General features: G+C 38.7%; 1 protein-coding gene across 3 annotated transcripts in view; it reads right to left on the reverse strand.

Moving 5' to 3' along the window:
- Window positions 1-17151, reverse strand: part of DNAH8 (dynein axonemal heavy chain 8) — a 203483-nt gene that overhangs the window by 43971 nt on the left and 142361 nt on the right. For all 3 annotated transcript variants that reach the window (XM_089529590.1, XM_089529589.1, XM_089529591.1), the window contains exons 67-73: window positions 13434-13537; window positions 12977-13153; window positions 11105-11272; window positions 8775-8987; window positions 8207-8344; window positions 4914-5041; window positions 3322-3493 (exon numbers count right to left, since the gene is read on the reverse strand). In XM_089529590.1, coding sequence (XP_089385716.1) covers window positions 3322-3493; window positions 4914-5041; window positions 8207-8344; window positions 8775-8987; window positions 11105-11272; window positions 12977-13153; window positions 13434-13537 — 1100 coding nt within the window. The remainder of the gene's footprint in view (window positions 1-3321; window positions 3494-4913; window positions 5042-8206; window positions 8345-8774; window positions 8988-11104; window positions 11273-12976; window positions 13154-13433; window positions 13538-17151) is intronic.

Here is a 17151-nt window from a genome sequence, read left to right on the forward strand (position 1 = left end):
TTCAGGCTGCACCAGGTGACCCCCCCCCCCCAATGGGGGAGTGACACCACTGCTCCCCAAACCTCTATCTTTTGGCAGAAATGGTCTGTGGCTTTCCCCTCTGTCCCTTTAAAACCCTGAAAAGACCATGTGAGTGGGGCAATGCTCAGTGAGAGGAAAAAGGAAAGGCCTCAGATTTTTTTTTAATTAATATTTAATTTAAAAAAATATTTAAAAGTTTTTTAGAATTTTCTGTAAAAGCATCACATCTTATCAAATTTTTACTTTAACCATATGAAAATATGTACATGTAAATACATTTAGGTTGTGTGTATGATATTGTAATTTAAAGGTATAATTTTAATATTGCTAGTTGTTTATGTCACAACTATTGACATGACCTTTAGTGATATACAGGAATTATAGCTTACAAGTAACATATGGTACAAAATCCTTACTAAGGCTTCTGTATAGTGTGGTATAGGAGGAGATCAATGAGTTATCATACTGGCTGACACCAGCCCTAGTGATACCATTGCTTTAAAAGTCTTTTTTTTTTTTTTAAGTAATGGAATTCAGTCAAAAGGTGATTGGGAATACAGCAAGCAATATGACATGTTTTTTGTCCAATACTATAATGAGTATGATTTAAAAAAAAAACTTAACCAGAATGAATTACTTTTAAAAAATAAAATTCTGGGAAATATGGTAACATATTAAGCAATTAAAATCACACATGTTGCCTCCCCCCCTTCTCCTTTTCCTTTCTTTTCCTGATTCTTAAATAGTTCTCCTAATCTGCCCATGCAAGTCAGGATAGCTTTAACATATAATGTCCAGGTAAGGGAGAATGTTGTTGTTTCAACAACAAGGTTTTGTGCTCAGTAAGAAGGTACTTCTGAAACTTGATGGATTTCAAGAGCAGATTGTGTGACTGATAGGATCGTTTGTAACTAAAGTAAAAAGATGTCAAACAGTTACCACTTACTGAACTCACCACTGGAATGACTGAACATATTATTGTTCAATTAGATACAGCAACATGGAAGAACAAAACCAGCCATAATGAAACAAAAATTTATCAGAGCTTGAATTTTTTTTTTAGAAAGCAATAATTTACTCATCGCCCATAAGTAATACATTATCAAAACACTTTCCCCTTTGTATATATATAAAATGCTGAAATTGTCCATAATGGCTTCCAAAACCACCCAAAGTAACACTTTGTAAGTATGTATATAATAATAATAATAATAATAATAATAATAATAATAATATTTATTTGTATACCGCCCTCTGGCAAACCAATCTGGGCGGTTAACTAGCATGTTATGCTGAATCTTAATGCCTCCCTTGCTTTGTCTAAAACCTTCACAAGTAAGGAAGTTGGCCATTGATACTAAAAATGTTGCTTTTAAGGCATTACTTCATTATCTCTGTTTATGTCAAATAAATCTTCTAATCTTTATGAGTCACAGCAATTTGTGTTCTTTTATGTAGCCATGCTTTTGATGTACTTGTATTTATAATACAACACTCAATTTAGAGCAAATAATAAATTGCAAAGCTTTGATGAAATTATCTATTATAAGGCCAGAGATGTTTTATCACATGAATGTCACAACCACATCCATTTCCATTATTATAGCAGATAGAAAATCATACACAGTCATGAAACTGTCACTGTCAATCCTTGTCCTTCCAGTTTACACTAACATTTCTCCTTGAGGTTACATTCACAACTATACAATCATACTGCATACAGACACCCTGTCAGTAGTCCCTATGTTTAGAATGGAATAAACAGTAATATGAACAGACTTAATATCTATGCTATATAGCACACCTTCCTCTCTTAACAGTTATTAACTATACCTTGATTTCGGGTAAACCATGTATCCAGTTTAAAATTCATCATTAGAAATGAATAAAAAGATAACTGCAAAAATACATACTAATGTGTTTCTTTACTTATAAGAGCTTATAACAGCGGTAATTGTAATATCTGCAATTTGCACAAATTACAAAACAACAACAACACATAGTTGTCATTGGAGACTGATGTGTAGAACCAATGGATGTTATTTAATACTGTGAAACTTGTATAACTACTGACAATCAGACTAGAAATGTATTTGTTGGTTTCTGTGGAGGTGGTCCTAAGCGGTGGAAGATACATGTGTATCATTGCACATGATTTCTCTTACCTACAACATTTTTAATGATATATTATTAGTGCAATAATGATACTACCAGGGTTGGTAGTATCATTATTGCACTAATAATATATCATTAAAAAAGCAAGGGGCCAAGTCCTCTAGGGCCAGTCTGAAAGCATTTCCGCTTCACTACTACCTACTGCCCAAACTAACAAGCACCCTGGAGAACTCAAAAGCTTGCTTTTCTAATGATATTTTAGTAGTTCAATTAACACAACAAGCTTGTCTCTAGGTTTTGGTCAAAGACCTTGACAAATATTTTTGCTCTTTTCATTCCTTATCTATGTAACTTGTATTTACCTTAATTACAAGGGGGCCAGGGACCTAATTTTCAAGTTTGCATGCTCAGGCAATCTGCAAATTGCTCACTGAGGCAATTTCATTAGAGGAGGGAAAATTAGTTAATCATAGGAAATACACATTTCCCTTAATATCTAGTTTGACTTTGAATTCCAAATGGTTCCAGGTTTCAACCATCTGCTCTTGTTTATCAGAATTGCTTTCCTCCATACACCTGTTTACAACAAACATTGTCTCTTGTTAGCATCACTGTAACAGCACAAGAGCCTTATTACAATGCATTCCAACAATATCCATCCAACAGTGGAAAGGAATTTACTAAGAAAACAGTACCTTTCCCCTGAAGCTCACGACACCTAACTGTCCAAAAGAGAATTAAGGAATCTTCCAAAAGAGATTGTAAGGCATATAGAGGAGGAGGAGGAAAGGGGACTATTCAGTGGCATGGACAGAGGTCTGCCTGCCTGACATTGGCTGTCTTTCTACTACCTCCTAATATATGACTAATGAAAATTATTTTTTAAAATGATTTAAACATGTAAATCAAGTCATTAAATTAACTAATTATATATAAATGTAATTATCCAGAGTGCATAGTTAAACAATATACAGAACTAAAACTTAGAGCTATAAACAGTTAACACAATATAGTACATGTTGATGTGTGCCTTGAAGTCATTTCCAGCTTATGACAGTCCTCAAGTAAGTCTATCTGGGGGTCAACCAGTGGATTTTCATGGCAATTTGAATTCTGGTCTTCCAGAGCCTCAGTCCAACACCCAAACCACTATGCCACACTGGTTCTCTACAATACAGTACTTACCGTAGGTGGATCCACCAACATTGAAATGAGATTCAAGTTTTCAGTAAAAGGGATTTTTCGTATTTTCATCTCTGTCTCCCATAAGTCTTTAAGTAAAAGGTTCCTGAATATCTGATTAAAAGGGCCACAATATGAAAGGAAGCCTGTGCAGAGTAAGACATCTCCCACAAGTCTAGAAAAATAAGGAATCATTAATTAACACACTTCCAGGTTTTGTTTTGTTTTTAAAAAATAAGATTGAGGTAGCAGAGACATGTTCTAAAAACACAGAAATATAAATTAGGATGGCAAAGTTGGGTTTGACATCTGTTTTATTTCATATTCTAAAACTAAATATATAGTTATATCAAAAGGCACATACATAACATTGAAGTTAATAAGGCTTCCACTTAGTAATAACCATTTAGTCATTTATAGGCTGATTAGAAGAAACTGATGACACTGACTGGAGCATCACCATGGCTTTTATAACTTTTGAAATCAGCAGCACTTGTTTATTTTGAGAAAAGAATCAAGATCACTGTAATAGAGGCAATTTCTCAGCTTCTAATTTTGTTCATACATCCAGTTTACAGTAGTTTTGCCAGGATTTTAAAATAGCAATAAGAGACAGTCAAAATTCATGACATGCAGGATTGACAATCAGGAAATAGCTATCAACAAATGTGAGTTCTACCTAACTAACAAATAAAACTGTTGATTTCAGTTTGTCCAGCCATGTGTTTCTCTGTAAAATTAAGATTTTTCCATATTCATAAATTACATAATGCACACATTTCTATATTTACGAAGTGACCACAGACAAACACACAGGATTCCCCCTCCCCCCTGACATTTTGTTCCATCTATATGAAATAAAAAACTTCTCAACCCACAAATAGTAAACATCCTTTACAATAAAGGACATTCTATAACAGACAAGCTTTCTGCCTCTCAAATAAGGAACATCTGTAATAATAAGGGACCTGGCAACCATAATCCAGTTCTTCACAATAGAAAGGACTAATGCTTTAAAAGAAAATAACCGTAACTATTTTACTGTACCAAAGATAATTTAAAAATTAGACTCTTCACCTTAATTTTGTTGCATTATCATCTCAGTTATGCAATGCCAGAAGAGGATTAAGAGGCTGTACAGACCGGTCATGAAGGCTTGCCTGGGGGTGGAGTTGGGGCATGGCATCCACACAAGGCATGCCTTGACTCTGCCCCCCAGGCCAGCATGAAACTGTGTGCCGCACCACATGGTAGGTGGTGTGATGGTGCTCTTCTGGCACTGCGTCTAAATGATGCAGTGCTAAAGGAGCACCCAAAAGCCGCAGCACCAGCAGCTATGCTGCCCTTTCCTTGCCGCATAAAGGAGCAGCTTTTTGTGGCTCTTTTTTGCGCTGAGGAATGGCGAGATCAGGGCGATGGTGCATGGTTACCGCAGCCCCAATCTGGTGCTAAAAGGGGCAGCCTGTACAGCCCCTAATTCCCCTTGGCTTCACAGGGGGCTATATAGGTTCAAGAATAATCACTATTTATACTTTCCTTATGTTTTGTTGCTATCCTAAAACAAATTCATTTGCTTTCTTTCCAAAGTATCATACCTGTTTGTCTGCGCTTTAAATTCTTTACTTTGCTGGGTCCATCTAATTTTCTCTCCACTCAAGCCATCTATAAGTGTAGAGGCTGCCTGCATCTTATTCCTACATGTTTCTGCATCATTCAAGAGGTCCTAAAATTTGGAAGTGACATATTACATTACACTTTCCAAATAACCATCACAGTAGTTGTTTACTTTAAAACAAACTATAAACCTAAATCTTTAAATCAGATACACAAACGATCAGTTATGACATAAATGAGGACTGGATTAAACAAAAAAGGTGACAGCATTCTCAACAGTTTCATGAAAAACATATGTAGTTACTACTGTTTCCCAAGAGTTTCCCAATAAGCCTAGGAACCTTACTGATAGGGCACCAGATTCCATGATGTATTAAATTTGCCCATGCCTTTTAGATCACTATACTTGGCAGCAGTCATTACTCTACTTTTGATTGAATTCACTTTTAACAAACAAGCAAACAAATGCAAAATCAGTTAGATGGAAAAAAGAATCCAAGCTGGATATAAACCAGTTATGTTTTTAACTTTTGTATGTTTGTGTAATTTTATACTGTTTTTTTTCGCTAGTTGATTTTAACTGACTTTTAAATTTTTATTGTAAAGTTTTAAATGGTTTCATTTCTGAGATGCTTTCTGAGAGAAAGGCAGCATAGAATGAAACAATTAAAGTGATGTACCAGTCCTATTTTAATACTAAACAAGAGGAACATCAAGAATGAAAAGCAAATAACTTCTGTGGGAGAGCTGCAACATGACAAGCAGTTGTAGAGTGATCTTGTAGCACTTTTGAGACTAACTGAAAGAAAGAAATAGGCAGCATGAGCTTTCACAGACTAAAGTCTGTTTCCTCAGATGGAAAATGACAAGCGGACCAATTATTTTGTGAATTACCACAGTTTTAACAAAATTTATACATTTGTATTTATTTATTTCAAGGATTTATACCCCACCTTTCTCCCACAATGAGATTCATCCTATTGATTGGTTATAATAAAAACCAATTTTAGGCAGCATGCCCAAACTGCACTTCATGCTGTGCTTATGTTTGCACTTGTCAAACTGCCCAGCACAGTGACAAGGACAGATAAAACTATGAGCTGATTCCTCTGTGCATTCCCATAAATGGCTAACAGAGTAAGGCTCTACAAGTTCATTTTGTAACTGGCGCACAGTCAACTGAAGAGGTCAGAGAAACACAGGGCATGCCCTAGAAAGAAAGGCAAGGATTTCAGCTATAAATGACAAGGGATGTAACCTTGACAAATTTCATTCTCACAAATAAGAATAAATAATTTTACCATGTTTGTCCTTGCTGTGAGAAAATAATTGAAAACTGCAATTTTCACAGTCTTTTTTTTTTTCAGTTCAGAACTTACTCTGTGTAAAAGGTTGCAATTTGTTTGGAGGTCTTTAAACAGAGGCTGGATGACCATCTGTCAGGGATGCTTTGATTGAGATTTCCTGCATGGAAGGGGGTTAGACTGGATGGCCCTTGCGGTCTCTTCCAACTATATGATTCTATGACATTTTCTGTGCAGAAAACAAGTTCAAGTTCCTTTGTTATTTTTTGCACAGAAGACACTGTCTTTCATATAGAAAACTTGTTTTCTGCACAGAAATGTTATTTCCCTACAGGAAAAATTCCATTTTTTGGTGGGAATCCATGTGCATTTACCATGCACAGTGGCTCTTAAACATTGAAAAATTTCAACCATTTAGGATTGCCCCCATCAGATTTTCCTCACACTTGTGAAACCCATTTTTTCAAACTTTTTTTCAATATTCTTTCCATCCCAATAAATGACAGATTACTTCTTTGTCTTCAGTGGTCCTTTAATCATTCCTGTCATGGCAAGTGTTCCATCACCTCTGGTAATCATAATGAGAGAAGCTCCAGGCTTCCTCTGCAACTTGAAGCTGGAGAGAGGTGGTGGTCATTTCTGAAGTTGTGTCACACATAGTGAAGTTATGCACAAGACCCTTGTTCTACTCTCAAGGTCAAAGCTGAAAAGCTGTTGGTTTCTATTTTGCCACATCTCCCATGGACACCATTCCAAGTGCCTTGGCAGTTCAGTGTCAAGATAATCCATTGAAAACCAGATACAGTTGGAGCAGAGATTGTGCCTGAACCTGTGAGGCCAGGGTCAAAGGGGGTTCTAGTGACCACAGCTTTTGGCTTGACAAATGAAGCCAGTAAAAATTTAGGGGGAGGCTGCTTTATTATGAGCAAGGGGCATGGACTCATTAGGGAAAATGTTGGCAGGTGTAGAAATTAAGAAGTTGAATGGTGGGGATGTCAAAGCCTTGCCAAACACTTAGAAGTGGCAAGGCATATTTTAAATCTGCGAAAGTGCCAGATTGATTCCTCTATGGCCTCCAACAGATAGGCCAAAAGAAGTGGGGGATGGAGCCGGTGGTCAGGATGGAGGCAATAGAAAAAAGTGATAGTGTGACACCTACAATGGCTATAAGTACAACATGCCAAAACCAGAAGTCTAAGATGGGGCATGGGGTGAAGGAAAGGAGAGGGCATGATAGTGCATTGCCAGTGTTTTACTGGGCACATTTCTGCTCTGATGCCTAGTAGAGGGTCACAGGTGAGACTATGTGCATTGTCAAAAGGGGAGGCTATCCAATAGGATGCATCTAGGCAGCAGGCAATCACTGGCAGTGTGTTCTTGTGATGGCGCACATGGATGGGGGGAGGGCAAAAGTAAAAAACAAACAAACCAAGCAGTACAGCTTGGCCCCATGCTGTGTGGTCGTGGTGTGCGCATGCAGGCTGCCTTGGGGGTGGGCAGTGCAGTCAGTGAGGTCTCAGTCCACTCTCAGAAGAAGCAGCTTCGGGTCACTCTTTCCTGCCTATTTGCTTGACCCCTAAATCTCCCAGCCTTGAGGAGGAGGAGAAAGAGTGCTGTCCAAAGAAAAGTGAACAACACAAAGTAATAAGTGAACAATTCCTCATGACTTGCTTTTTATTTTCCTGTATGTTTGATTTTCATTAAAGCAAAAAAGCCATGCTGTTCCCAAGTCACTGAACCATAAGCTTAACCACCAGGGCACCAGTGAACATGCTCATCACAAGCTTATCACAGTCCTTTTATACTTGTATAAAAGTGTTTAATTGTTGTAGAGATCTGCATAGACTTTACCAAAAAACAAAGGGCTTTACCAAAAAAGAAAAGTTTAAAGACAAAAAAGAAATTAGTAAAAAAAAAAAAAAAAAAAAAAAAAAACCAAAAGGATAGTTTACAAGATGTTCTCTTTTTACCATTTTTTCCTTCATTGCTGCATCAAACTTTGCTTGTACTTTATCCAGTTCTGCCTGCTTCTCATCTAGCAATTCTTGAGCTTTTGCTAATTCTGCATTTGCTACTTTTAAACGTCCTTCCTGTTTTGCCAAGTTAGCCTAAAATGAAAAATGTAGTGATAAGTTTTGTTGTGTCTTCCACAACTAGACATAATCTTTTCCTTTTCTTAGCTTTTAAGAAAGTGTGTAGATGGGATGGGAAACTAATACTAGCTTGATGAAATCAGCTGTTTGACTGGAAACCATCCGAAGTATTTGGCCTCAATATTTTAAAAACTATTTTATTCTTTTCTTTCTGTCAAGTATGAACTGAAGTTGCAAGTAGATGATATAGCAAGAGATCCATGAGGACATAGCCTAGAATTTGTTTGAGATTTTTTTTTAAAAAAAACCCATTGCTATCTATGTTCATTGATCTTACAATCCAGAATTTTCCTTCACTGGAGCTATTACATGAAGCTTAAATAAACAAGATTTATTTCTCCTTACAATATCTACAAACATACTGGAACCAAATATTGTCATTTACCTTCAGGGGCAATACTTCTCTGTTTATGCCATAAAATATTGCCATGGCCAGTGTCCACGAAAGGAGTCCTGCCACATTGCCACATACTTTTTTACCATTCTCAAAAGTATAATCATCCATTTGAAAATAGGGCTGCAGTAATTCTACTGTCTCTTCATTGATTGAATCTTTGGCAAACTGCTGGAGACTCTGCAGAAATGGCCCACTCATAAGCTGGAAGTAAACAGACAAAACAAAACCCATCCTTAGACACTATTTTTTCTATCCCATTTCCAACTGTATTAATTTTCTGAAGACAAGCATCTTTTTACAGTTGTAACTTTTTAAAAACCTCAGCTGTTTTTAAAATTGAAACATCTTTAATTAACAGCTGTAGCTATGCAGCTGCTTACTGTTATCTGCTGGTAAGATATTCTAATGAATTGACCAAAGGTATAGGACTTTTTCTAAACATCATAACTGGTGACCTGCTCCAACAATCTGGGTTCATTTATTAGAAGTGTACCACATGGTGTTCTGGTGAACAGCAAAGCGCAGTACCAAGAGATAAGTGATGTTTGGAGTTAATAAATGCTTAAAGGATTTTCTCAAGGGGAAGAGAGAAGCAAGGAGATGGGGGATAGGAATCTTATTAGCATTTATTTTTCATAGATGTGGTTTTCTCACAATTTTACCCTCTCAGGTATGGGTCATATCCAGACCTTTACTTTCAAATCATGTTTGCATTTGTGTTGTGATCTTAATTTGTACAAGAATTACTACATAAAAAAAAATAGGCCAGCATCCTGTTAATAACACATGAAGTATAAATCCAACTTATGCCTGCATAACTCACTTTGTTGATCATTGTGGAAGAACTCTCTACCTACTGCACAATGACGTAGCTTCCCGCACCTACCTTTCAAGCTGCTGCTTGCCACTCCAACATGACCATTTGTTGGTTGGTGGAGAATTGGGAGCAGGAAGGAGAGACATATCCAGCCAAGCTCCTGTGGGCAGCTGAACAGCAATGACATCCTCCAGGGATCTTAGAAGCATAGAATTGGATGACACCTCAAGGGCCATCAAGTCCAACCCCTTGCCATGCACAAATACACAATTAAAGCACTTCTGAAAGATGCCCATTCAACCCATTTAAGGATCTCCAAAGGAGAGTCCATCACTCTCCATGGCAGTCTATTTCACTGTTAAACAGTTCTTACAGTAAAGAGGTTCTTCTTGATGTTTATGTGGAATCTCCCGGGGTGGCATTCCAGCTCAGTGTGGAAATCTGGTAATACTGCCAATTAGACAGGGTGAAATGTAGGAATACTTGGAATCTATATTAAGCAGTATGGGGCTACTGCAGTATGAGCTTGTGGTAGAAAAAAAAGCTTACAGAAAATCCATCTTAAAAAGAAAAAGAAAATCCATCTTAGGAGAATACAAAAGAAGCTGACCTAAGGTTGGTTAGAAGGGCCCCTAAAAGATGGCTCTTATGCGTGAGTGTAAATTAACATCCACTGTTGGGTTTGGATTCTCATGGATACTCTTTCCAGAACAAAGGAAAACAAAGAGACTAACTAAATTCTTGAGAGAATGGAGGAAGTGAGGTCTGCAAGTAAGATGGAAGTAAAAGGCTTGAGCACATAGAGTAAAGAAAGATAAAGAGGCATGAAACAAAAGGGCAGTATTATCTACACTCCCCTCCCTCACTAATCACTTTACAAATGTTGATACCTTTTTGCCTCCAACACAAGAAACCTACTTTGGGTGGCAGAGCATAAGAAGTGCTGAATTGTCTCTCTCCACATCCTGCAAGGAGAGCCATTCTAGAGTATTGTTGGCTGATATAGCTGGTGCACATCTGAAGACACTCAGATGATGCTTACCACTGTGCATCCAGCTAGAGGACCATAGCTGGACACTTCTCCCCTACCTTCCACTCTCCAGTAGCCTGCATGTGGCCATGTCAGGAGAGACCATAACAGTTTAAAAGTGGGGTAGAGATGAGGAAGAGACATGTTGTAGCCTGTGCACAACTTTACAATGTGTCTCACAATCCTGGCTCTTGGCTATAGCTTTGGATCTTAATGACAGCAAATGCAATACAGCTCATGGAACAGGACTTTTCTGCTTGCACCTTCCTGCTGCACCTTCCTCCACTTAAAAGCCACCTATGAGATCAACAGACAAGATGGGGCATTATTTGAGGCAGTGCAAGGCTTGAATCTGAAGAGGGAAACTGGTGAAAACTGAGGATTCATTTATGGAAGGAGCGGTTGGATCCAAGCCATTGCAGTGTTTTTTGTTATTTTTAAATGTCAAGGTCACTTGGAATTATTATTTACTTTCAAGGACTCGCCCCAGGATGGTTTCACACAAGGCCTCTCTGGATCCATGGTGACTGGGTCTATTTTCTTTTGGAACAGTAAGAGACAACAGTCCATTATCCTCATAATCAGGTGAGGGGGTTTGGCAAGTTTTCTAACTGTTGCAATATCTGCTGGTTTGATAGTCTGCAAAAGAAAAAATAATTTTGCTTCCTGAGTAAAATTTTAGAAAAATACTGGGAAATTACATAATATTTCATTCAATCATATCTCTCTAAACAATGTTGTATGTGGAATAATGAAACGATGAATTTCCAGTGAGGACAGCAGAAATTTCAGTGAGAGAAACTTAGGCGGGATACAGACGGGCAAAAAGGGGTGTATTCATGACGTCATGAAGGTAGAGCCTTCAGACGGCCCTTACCTGAATGCCGCCATGAACACGCCCCCCGCACGCCCCAAGCGGGAAGAAGCGGCATTAAAAAGGTGCTGCTTTTCTCCGCTTCTTTTCCGTTTGATGCGCAGCTGCGCAGCTCCGTCTGTAGGCTGCTGCACCAGTACGTCAGAATTGCTATGCCGCTAATTTAAGTTGCCCATTTAAAAGCTCCGTGTCTGCTGCGTCGCATAATGAGTCGGGGTCCTGGAACATGCGCAGTTTGCAGTCAGGCTTTAATTGCAGCGTCAGCTGCCATGCAGGTGTGGAAGCTGCAGCACAGCTGCAGCGCATTTTAAGACTCGTAACCCTAACCCTAACCCTAACCCTAACCCTAACCCTAACCCTAGAGCAACATGTACGCATGCGCTGCTTGGAAAGTTTGGACTTTAAAGTGAACCCCTACACACATTCCTGTGCCATTTTCACCTAACAATAAAAAAACCCTAAAACTTTAAATATTTACATATGTACAAGGGAGGTGATGGGGGATGGCAGGGGGACAGCGGTGGCAGTGGCAACAGCTGTGGCTGCGCATTGCAGATTCAGCAGGAGCACGGGGACCAAAGGAGAGGAGGCATCTATGATGCTGGTGACACTGGCAAAGTGCAAGCGGACAAGGATGCCAACACCAGCTGATCACCAGCTGGCAGGAGACCACCATTGTTCTTGGGCAGAGCGGGGGGAAAAGTTTTAAAGTGGCTTGGGCACTTTAAATGTGCCCATAGGCTTTCTGCCGCCGCTGCTTAGTGCTACAGCTGCGCAGCTGCGCATCCGCCAGCCGGCAAAGGAAAAAAAAGCCCCGTTTTTGGCCGCCTGTGAGGAAGCTGCCTCTCTCTTTGCAGCGTCCTCCGAGGCAGCGGTTTGGAAACTCCGGGTCTGAAACGGCCCCAGGTGAGGCGTCTTCACTGCCCCCCATGTGGAAGCCCCATCTCCTGAGCCACGCCCCCGGGGTGGGCGGTCTGGAGGCTCCGTATTCCCCTGCCCGTCTGTATCCCGCCATAGTCTTACCAAAGTAAATCTAAACTACATTTCCAAGCTTGCTAAAATCAAGTAATCTTAATGAAACTCAGATTATATCTGATTGATGTTACACAGAGACTTTGGCATCAAGCAACACTTCCTGAAAGAAACAAATCAAAATAGGGAAAACCTACATAACAACAGATAGCACAAATCTTTGACAGATTTCCTGTCTTAGTTTCTCTGACTTTTCCATGCCCCAGTTGAAACCTCGTTGTTTTCTTGTTTCATTAATTCACATATAGTTTAATGCTTGGAAATTTACTGACATATTAATGAGAAATTTACATGTGGTATTTATAATAAAGCCAGATAGGCAGTACTATAGTACATTGTGTATATTACACAATTCATATCCTTGTTGTATTGTTTTCTTCAATGACCTGTGATTTGCATGAATTATTACAATTTTTTAAAAAATATATATCACTCACATTCAAAGCAGCTTCAGCTTCTTCTAATGCTGGTCTAGCTGCCTCAAGCTTTTCCTCTGCTACCACTTTTTCTGAATCAATTTCATCTACAATCTTTTGTGCTTTGTCTTTGACACCTTGAACTTCATTTTTCACTTTAGCTGATGCCTCGGCACTTACTGTCACTTCTGCCAGCACCTATTATAATAAAATAAAACTATGTAGGGTTATATTGATTTTAATGTAGAATCTAAAAATTAGAGTGGAAAGGAAAACACAAATGGAGCTTGAGCCCAATTCATAATAATCAACCAACTCTCCCTGCATAATTAACATCCTTTTAGAAACTATATTGTAAAATTAGAAGTGCAAAAATGGCAGAATATATGCATTCCAATCATATTAGTCTAGAAGTCTGAATAACGTCAGTTTATTTTAAGTTCAGTCCAAACAACATCTTAATGCAGTTGGTACTCACTTTGTCTGCTTTTACAGAAGCCAAAGCCAGTTCCTTCTCTTTCACTGCCAATTCCTGAGAGAGTTTAGCAACAGACTCACTTGCCTCCATCAGTTTAGAAAGACCTATAATAATGATAAAAAATAAAAGAAATTGATTTTCCTATTTTGTTATTTCATAGGACAAGAATATATTGATTTAATATGAACTAATATATTTTAGTGAATATAACTGCTGTCGTTGTGTGCCTTTAAGATGTTTCCACGTCATGGTGACCTTAAGGGCAACCTATCATGGGATTTCCTTGGCGAGATTTGTTCAGATGGAGTTTGCCTTTGCCTTTGCCTTCTTCTGAGGCTCACAGTGTGTGACTTGTCCAATATCACCCAGTGGGTTTCTATGGCTGAGCAGGGATTCAAACCCTGGTCTCCAGAGTCACAGTCCAACCCATTACACTGCACTAATCTCAATGAATGACAGTTCATCACACTGTTAAAAAAAAACTCAAGTAGGAATGAGTACAAAATCATAATGTCATTTAGATTGGTGAACTGGCCAAATCTATCTTATTTGATCCAGCAGGTTTTAAATGACAGTTTGGATTTACTGTGAAGATTATTTTAGGGATGGCCAGAGGATTAATCCACGATGATTGGGTTTATCCTCATGTGCCAACCGGTCATGCAGGAGCACAGCAATCTTTTTCAGTTATTGCCACTGAGCACTATCCCTGCATCATCAGTTTTGTTATCTAGCCTGATGTTCTGTACATGCTGAATGAAACTTGTCTAACTTACAGTGCCTAATAAAAGTGGAAGGTTCTTTCCAACCTGCTGCCTCACCAATATTTTGTATTGAAGTAGAAACAGAAAATGCCATACTGGTTGCCATAGATCATGTTGAATAAGGCCATATCAGCTGAGGTCTTGGTGTTTTCTCCTAGTCATAGCCTATATTAATGCAAGTGTGGAGCCACCTGCCAACTGCAGTTTTTGTAGCTCTGTTACCTAATGTCCATGGACTGTATAACATGAGCACTGCTTCGGTTCACCAAATATCTTTTGTTCTTTCCAAATAAATTTGAACTGCTCTTCTCACATCCAAAGTATGCCATCTGTGTTCTTCCAGATGCTTTGGTTTTGGGCAGAAAAATGGTAATCACTCCTGGCATCATTTTCCATGGGCGTTTTGGCAGAAAAGTTGCATCCATAGATAAAACTATTCTGTCTGGTTCTATTTTACACAAGTTTGCATTCAAGGAGCCCTGGTGGCGGAGTGGTAAAATGCCTGTACTGCAGCCACTTGCTCACAAACCACAAGATTGTGAGTTTAGTACCAACAAATGGGCTCAGGCTTGACTCAGGCTTGCATCCTTCTGAGGTTGCTAAAATGAGTACCCAGGTTGTTGGGAGAAATTAGCTTACACTTTGTAAAATGCTTAGGGAGTGCTTAAGTAGAGAAATGTACTTGCTATTGCTATTGCTATTCTTTGATAATGTTGCTAATTCTGATATATGTCTAGCTGATGTAATGGCAATTAAGAATGCTACTTTATACGTCAACATCCTCAATATTACCTCTTGCGTTGGTTTGAAGGGTGTTTTGGTCAACCTGTTTGGTACCAAGTTTAGGTCCCAGTTTGGAAACCTGTGACATGTGGGATACAATTTTATAGTTGCTACTCTTAGGAACTGTTTTATGTGTGGGTGACCTGATAGAGGATTCCCTTCCATATCTGTCACTACTGACAATGCAGATATTTGTCTCTTTAGTGCATTTGACCTAAGGCCATCTTGCAAGAACTGTAACATATGCATCATTTTTATGTCATTTATATTTAGAGTTTTATCCATACACCATTTTCCAAATGTTTTCCATGTTCTTGAATATATGGCTTTTGTTGATTCTCTGTGGAATGCCAAGATTGTATCCACTATCTCTGCTGAGTTGCATGCTAACAGTAACCTTGACCTTTGACTCTCTGTGCTGTCAAACTGAGCCAGCTTGTATTTGGATGTTGTATTGGGCCCTGACTCAGAAGGTTGAGTCATTGTGGTAGTCTCATTGGATGGCCCACTGCCATGTTGATCAGAAGTTGAAACCATGGCCCTTGAGGCCAATACGGTGTGATCAAAGCTACTGTTGCTTTTCTCTTTTGTATTATCTTTAGAACTTTTTGCATTATTTGTACTGGTGGTAAGGCATAATGCCACTGAGTTGTTAAAGTGTTGTGTGCTATTGCATTTCTGCTTCCATTTATTGAAATAAATCTGGGTAACATTGTATTCTTCGCTGTTGCAAAAAGGCCTATATGAAGTAGACCTCATGTCTCCTGTATTTGTTGAAAAACAGAGTCATTCAACATCGATTCTCTGAGTGCATCCTGTATTTGGTTAGGTAATCTGCTTTCGTATTCCATATGCCCTTGATGTATGTAGCTGTTATTGATTGTAAATGTTTCTCTGTCCAATGAAATAATTTCTTTGATTCTTTCACTAATAATGCTGAAAGCAATCCTCGCTGCTTCATTGTGCATCCTTTTACTGTTATGTTGTCTGTCCATATTTGAACATGTTGTCCTTTCACTTGTATCATAAAAGCCATCAGAGCTAGTCTCACTGCCATTAATTCTAAGTAATTTATACTGTGTTTCTTGTCCATTTGTGGCCATATTCTTTGTTTGACATAAGTATGACAGTGAGCTCCCCATCCTAAAAGACTGGCATCTGTTGTGATTTACACATAATCTGGAGTTATTTTGAGTCCTTTTGTCAGGTTGTTGTTGTGTAACCACCATTTCACCTAAGTTTTTAAGTGATTTGGTATGTCTATCATATAATGTCTCTTCTTTCCTGTCACCTGCTGATGTGGCATCAGTAATCATAGAATCATTGAGTTGGAAGAGATCACAAGGGCCCTCGAGTCCAATCCCCTGCCATGTAGGAACTCACAATCAAAGCATCCCTGACAGATGGCCATCCAGCCTCTGTTTAAAGACCTCCAAAGAAGGAGACTTCACCACACTCCAAGGGAGTGTGTTCCACTGTCAAACAGCTCTTACTGTCAGGAAGTTCCTCCAAATGTTAAAGTGGAATCTCTTTTCCTGTAGCTTATATTAATTGTTCTGTGCAAATTTGATAAGCATGCCTTCTATTCCTTCATCCAAGCCATTCATAAAGATGTTGAATAGCACTGGCCCAGGACAAAACCCTGCAGCACCCCACTAGTCACTTCTCTTCATGATGAAGAGGAGCCATTGTTGAGCACCCTTTGGGTTTAGGTGATCAGCCAATTACAAATCCACTTAACAGTTGCCTTGTCTAGCCCACATTTTACAAGCTTGTTTGCAAGAATATCATGGGGAACTTTGTCAAAGGCCTTACTGAAATCCAGATATACTCTATCTACAGCATCCCCTTTGTCTACCAAGCTGGTAATTTTATCAAAAAAAGAGATCAGATTAGTCTGGCATGACTTGTTTCTCAGAAAACCATGTTGACTTTTTGTGATTATGGAATTGCTTTCGAAATGTTCACAGATTCTCTGTTTAATTATCTGCTCTAGAATCTTTCCTCGTATTGATGTCTGACTAACTGGATGATAATTGTTGGGGTCCTCTTTTTTTCCCTTTTTGAAGATGGAGACAATGTTTGCCCTCCTCTAATCTGCTGGGACTACTACTGTTCTCCAGGAGTTCTCAAAAATTATTGCCAATGGTTCTGAGATTACATTTGCCAAT

The sequence above is a fragment of the Sceloporus occidentalis genome, unplaced genomic scaffold (assembly GCF_023333645.1).
Source record: "Sceloporus occidentalis isolate IW3139 unplaced genomic scaffold, rSceOcc1.0.p SCAF_6, whole genome shotgun sequence".
Taxonomy (NCBI): domain Eukaryota; kingdom Metazoa; phylum Chordata; class Lepidosauria; order Squamata; family Phrynosomatidae; genus Sceloporus; species Sceloporus occidentalis.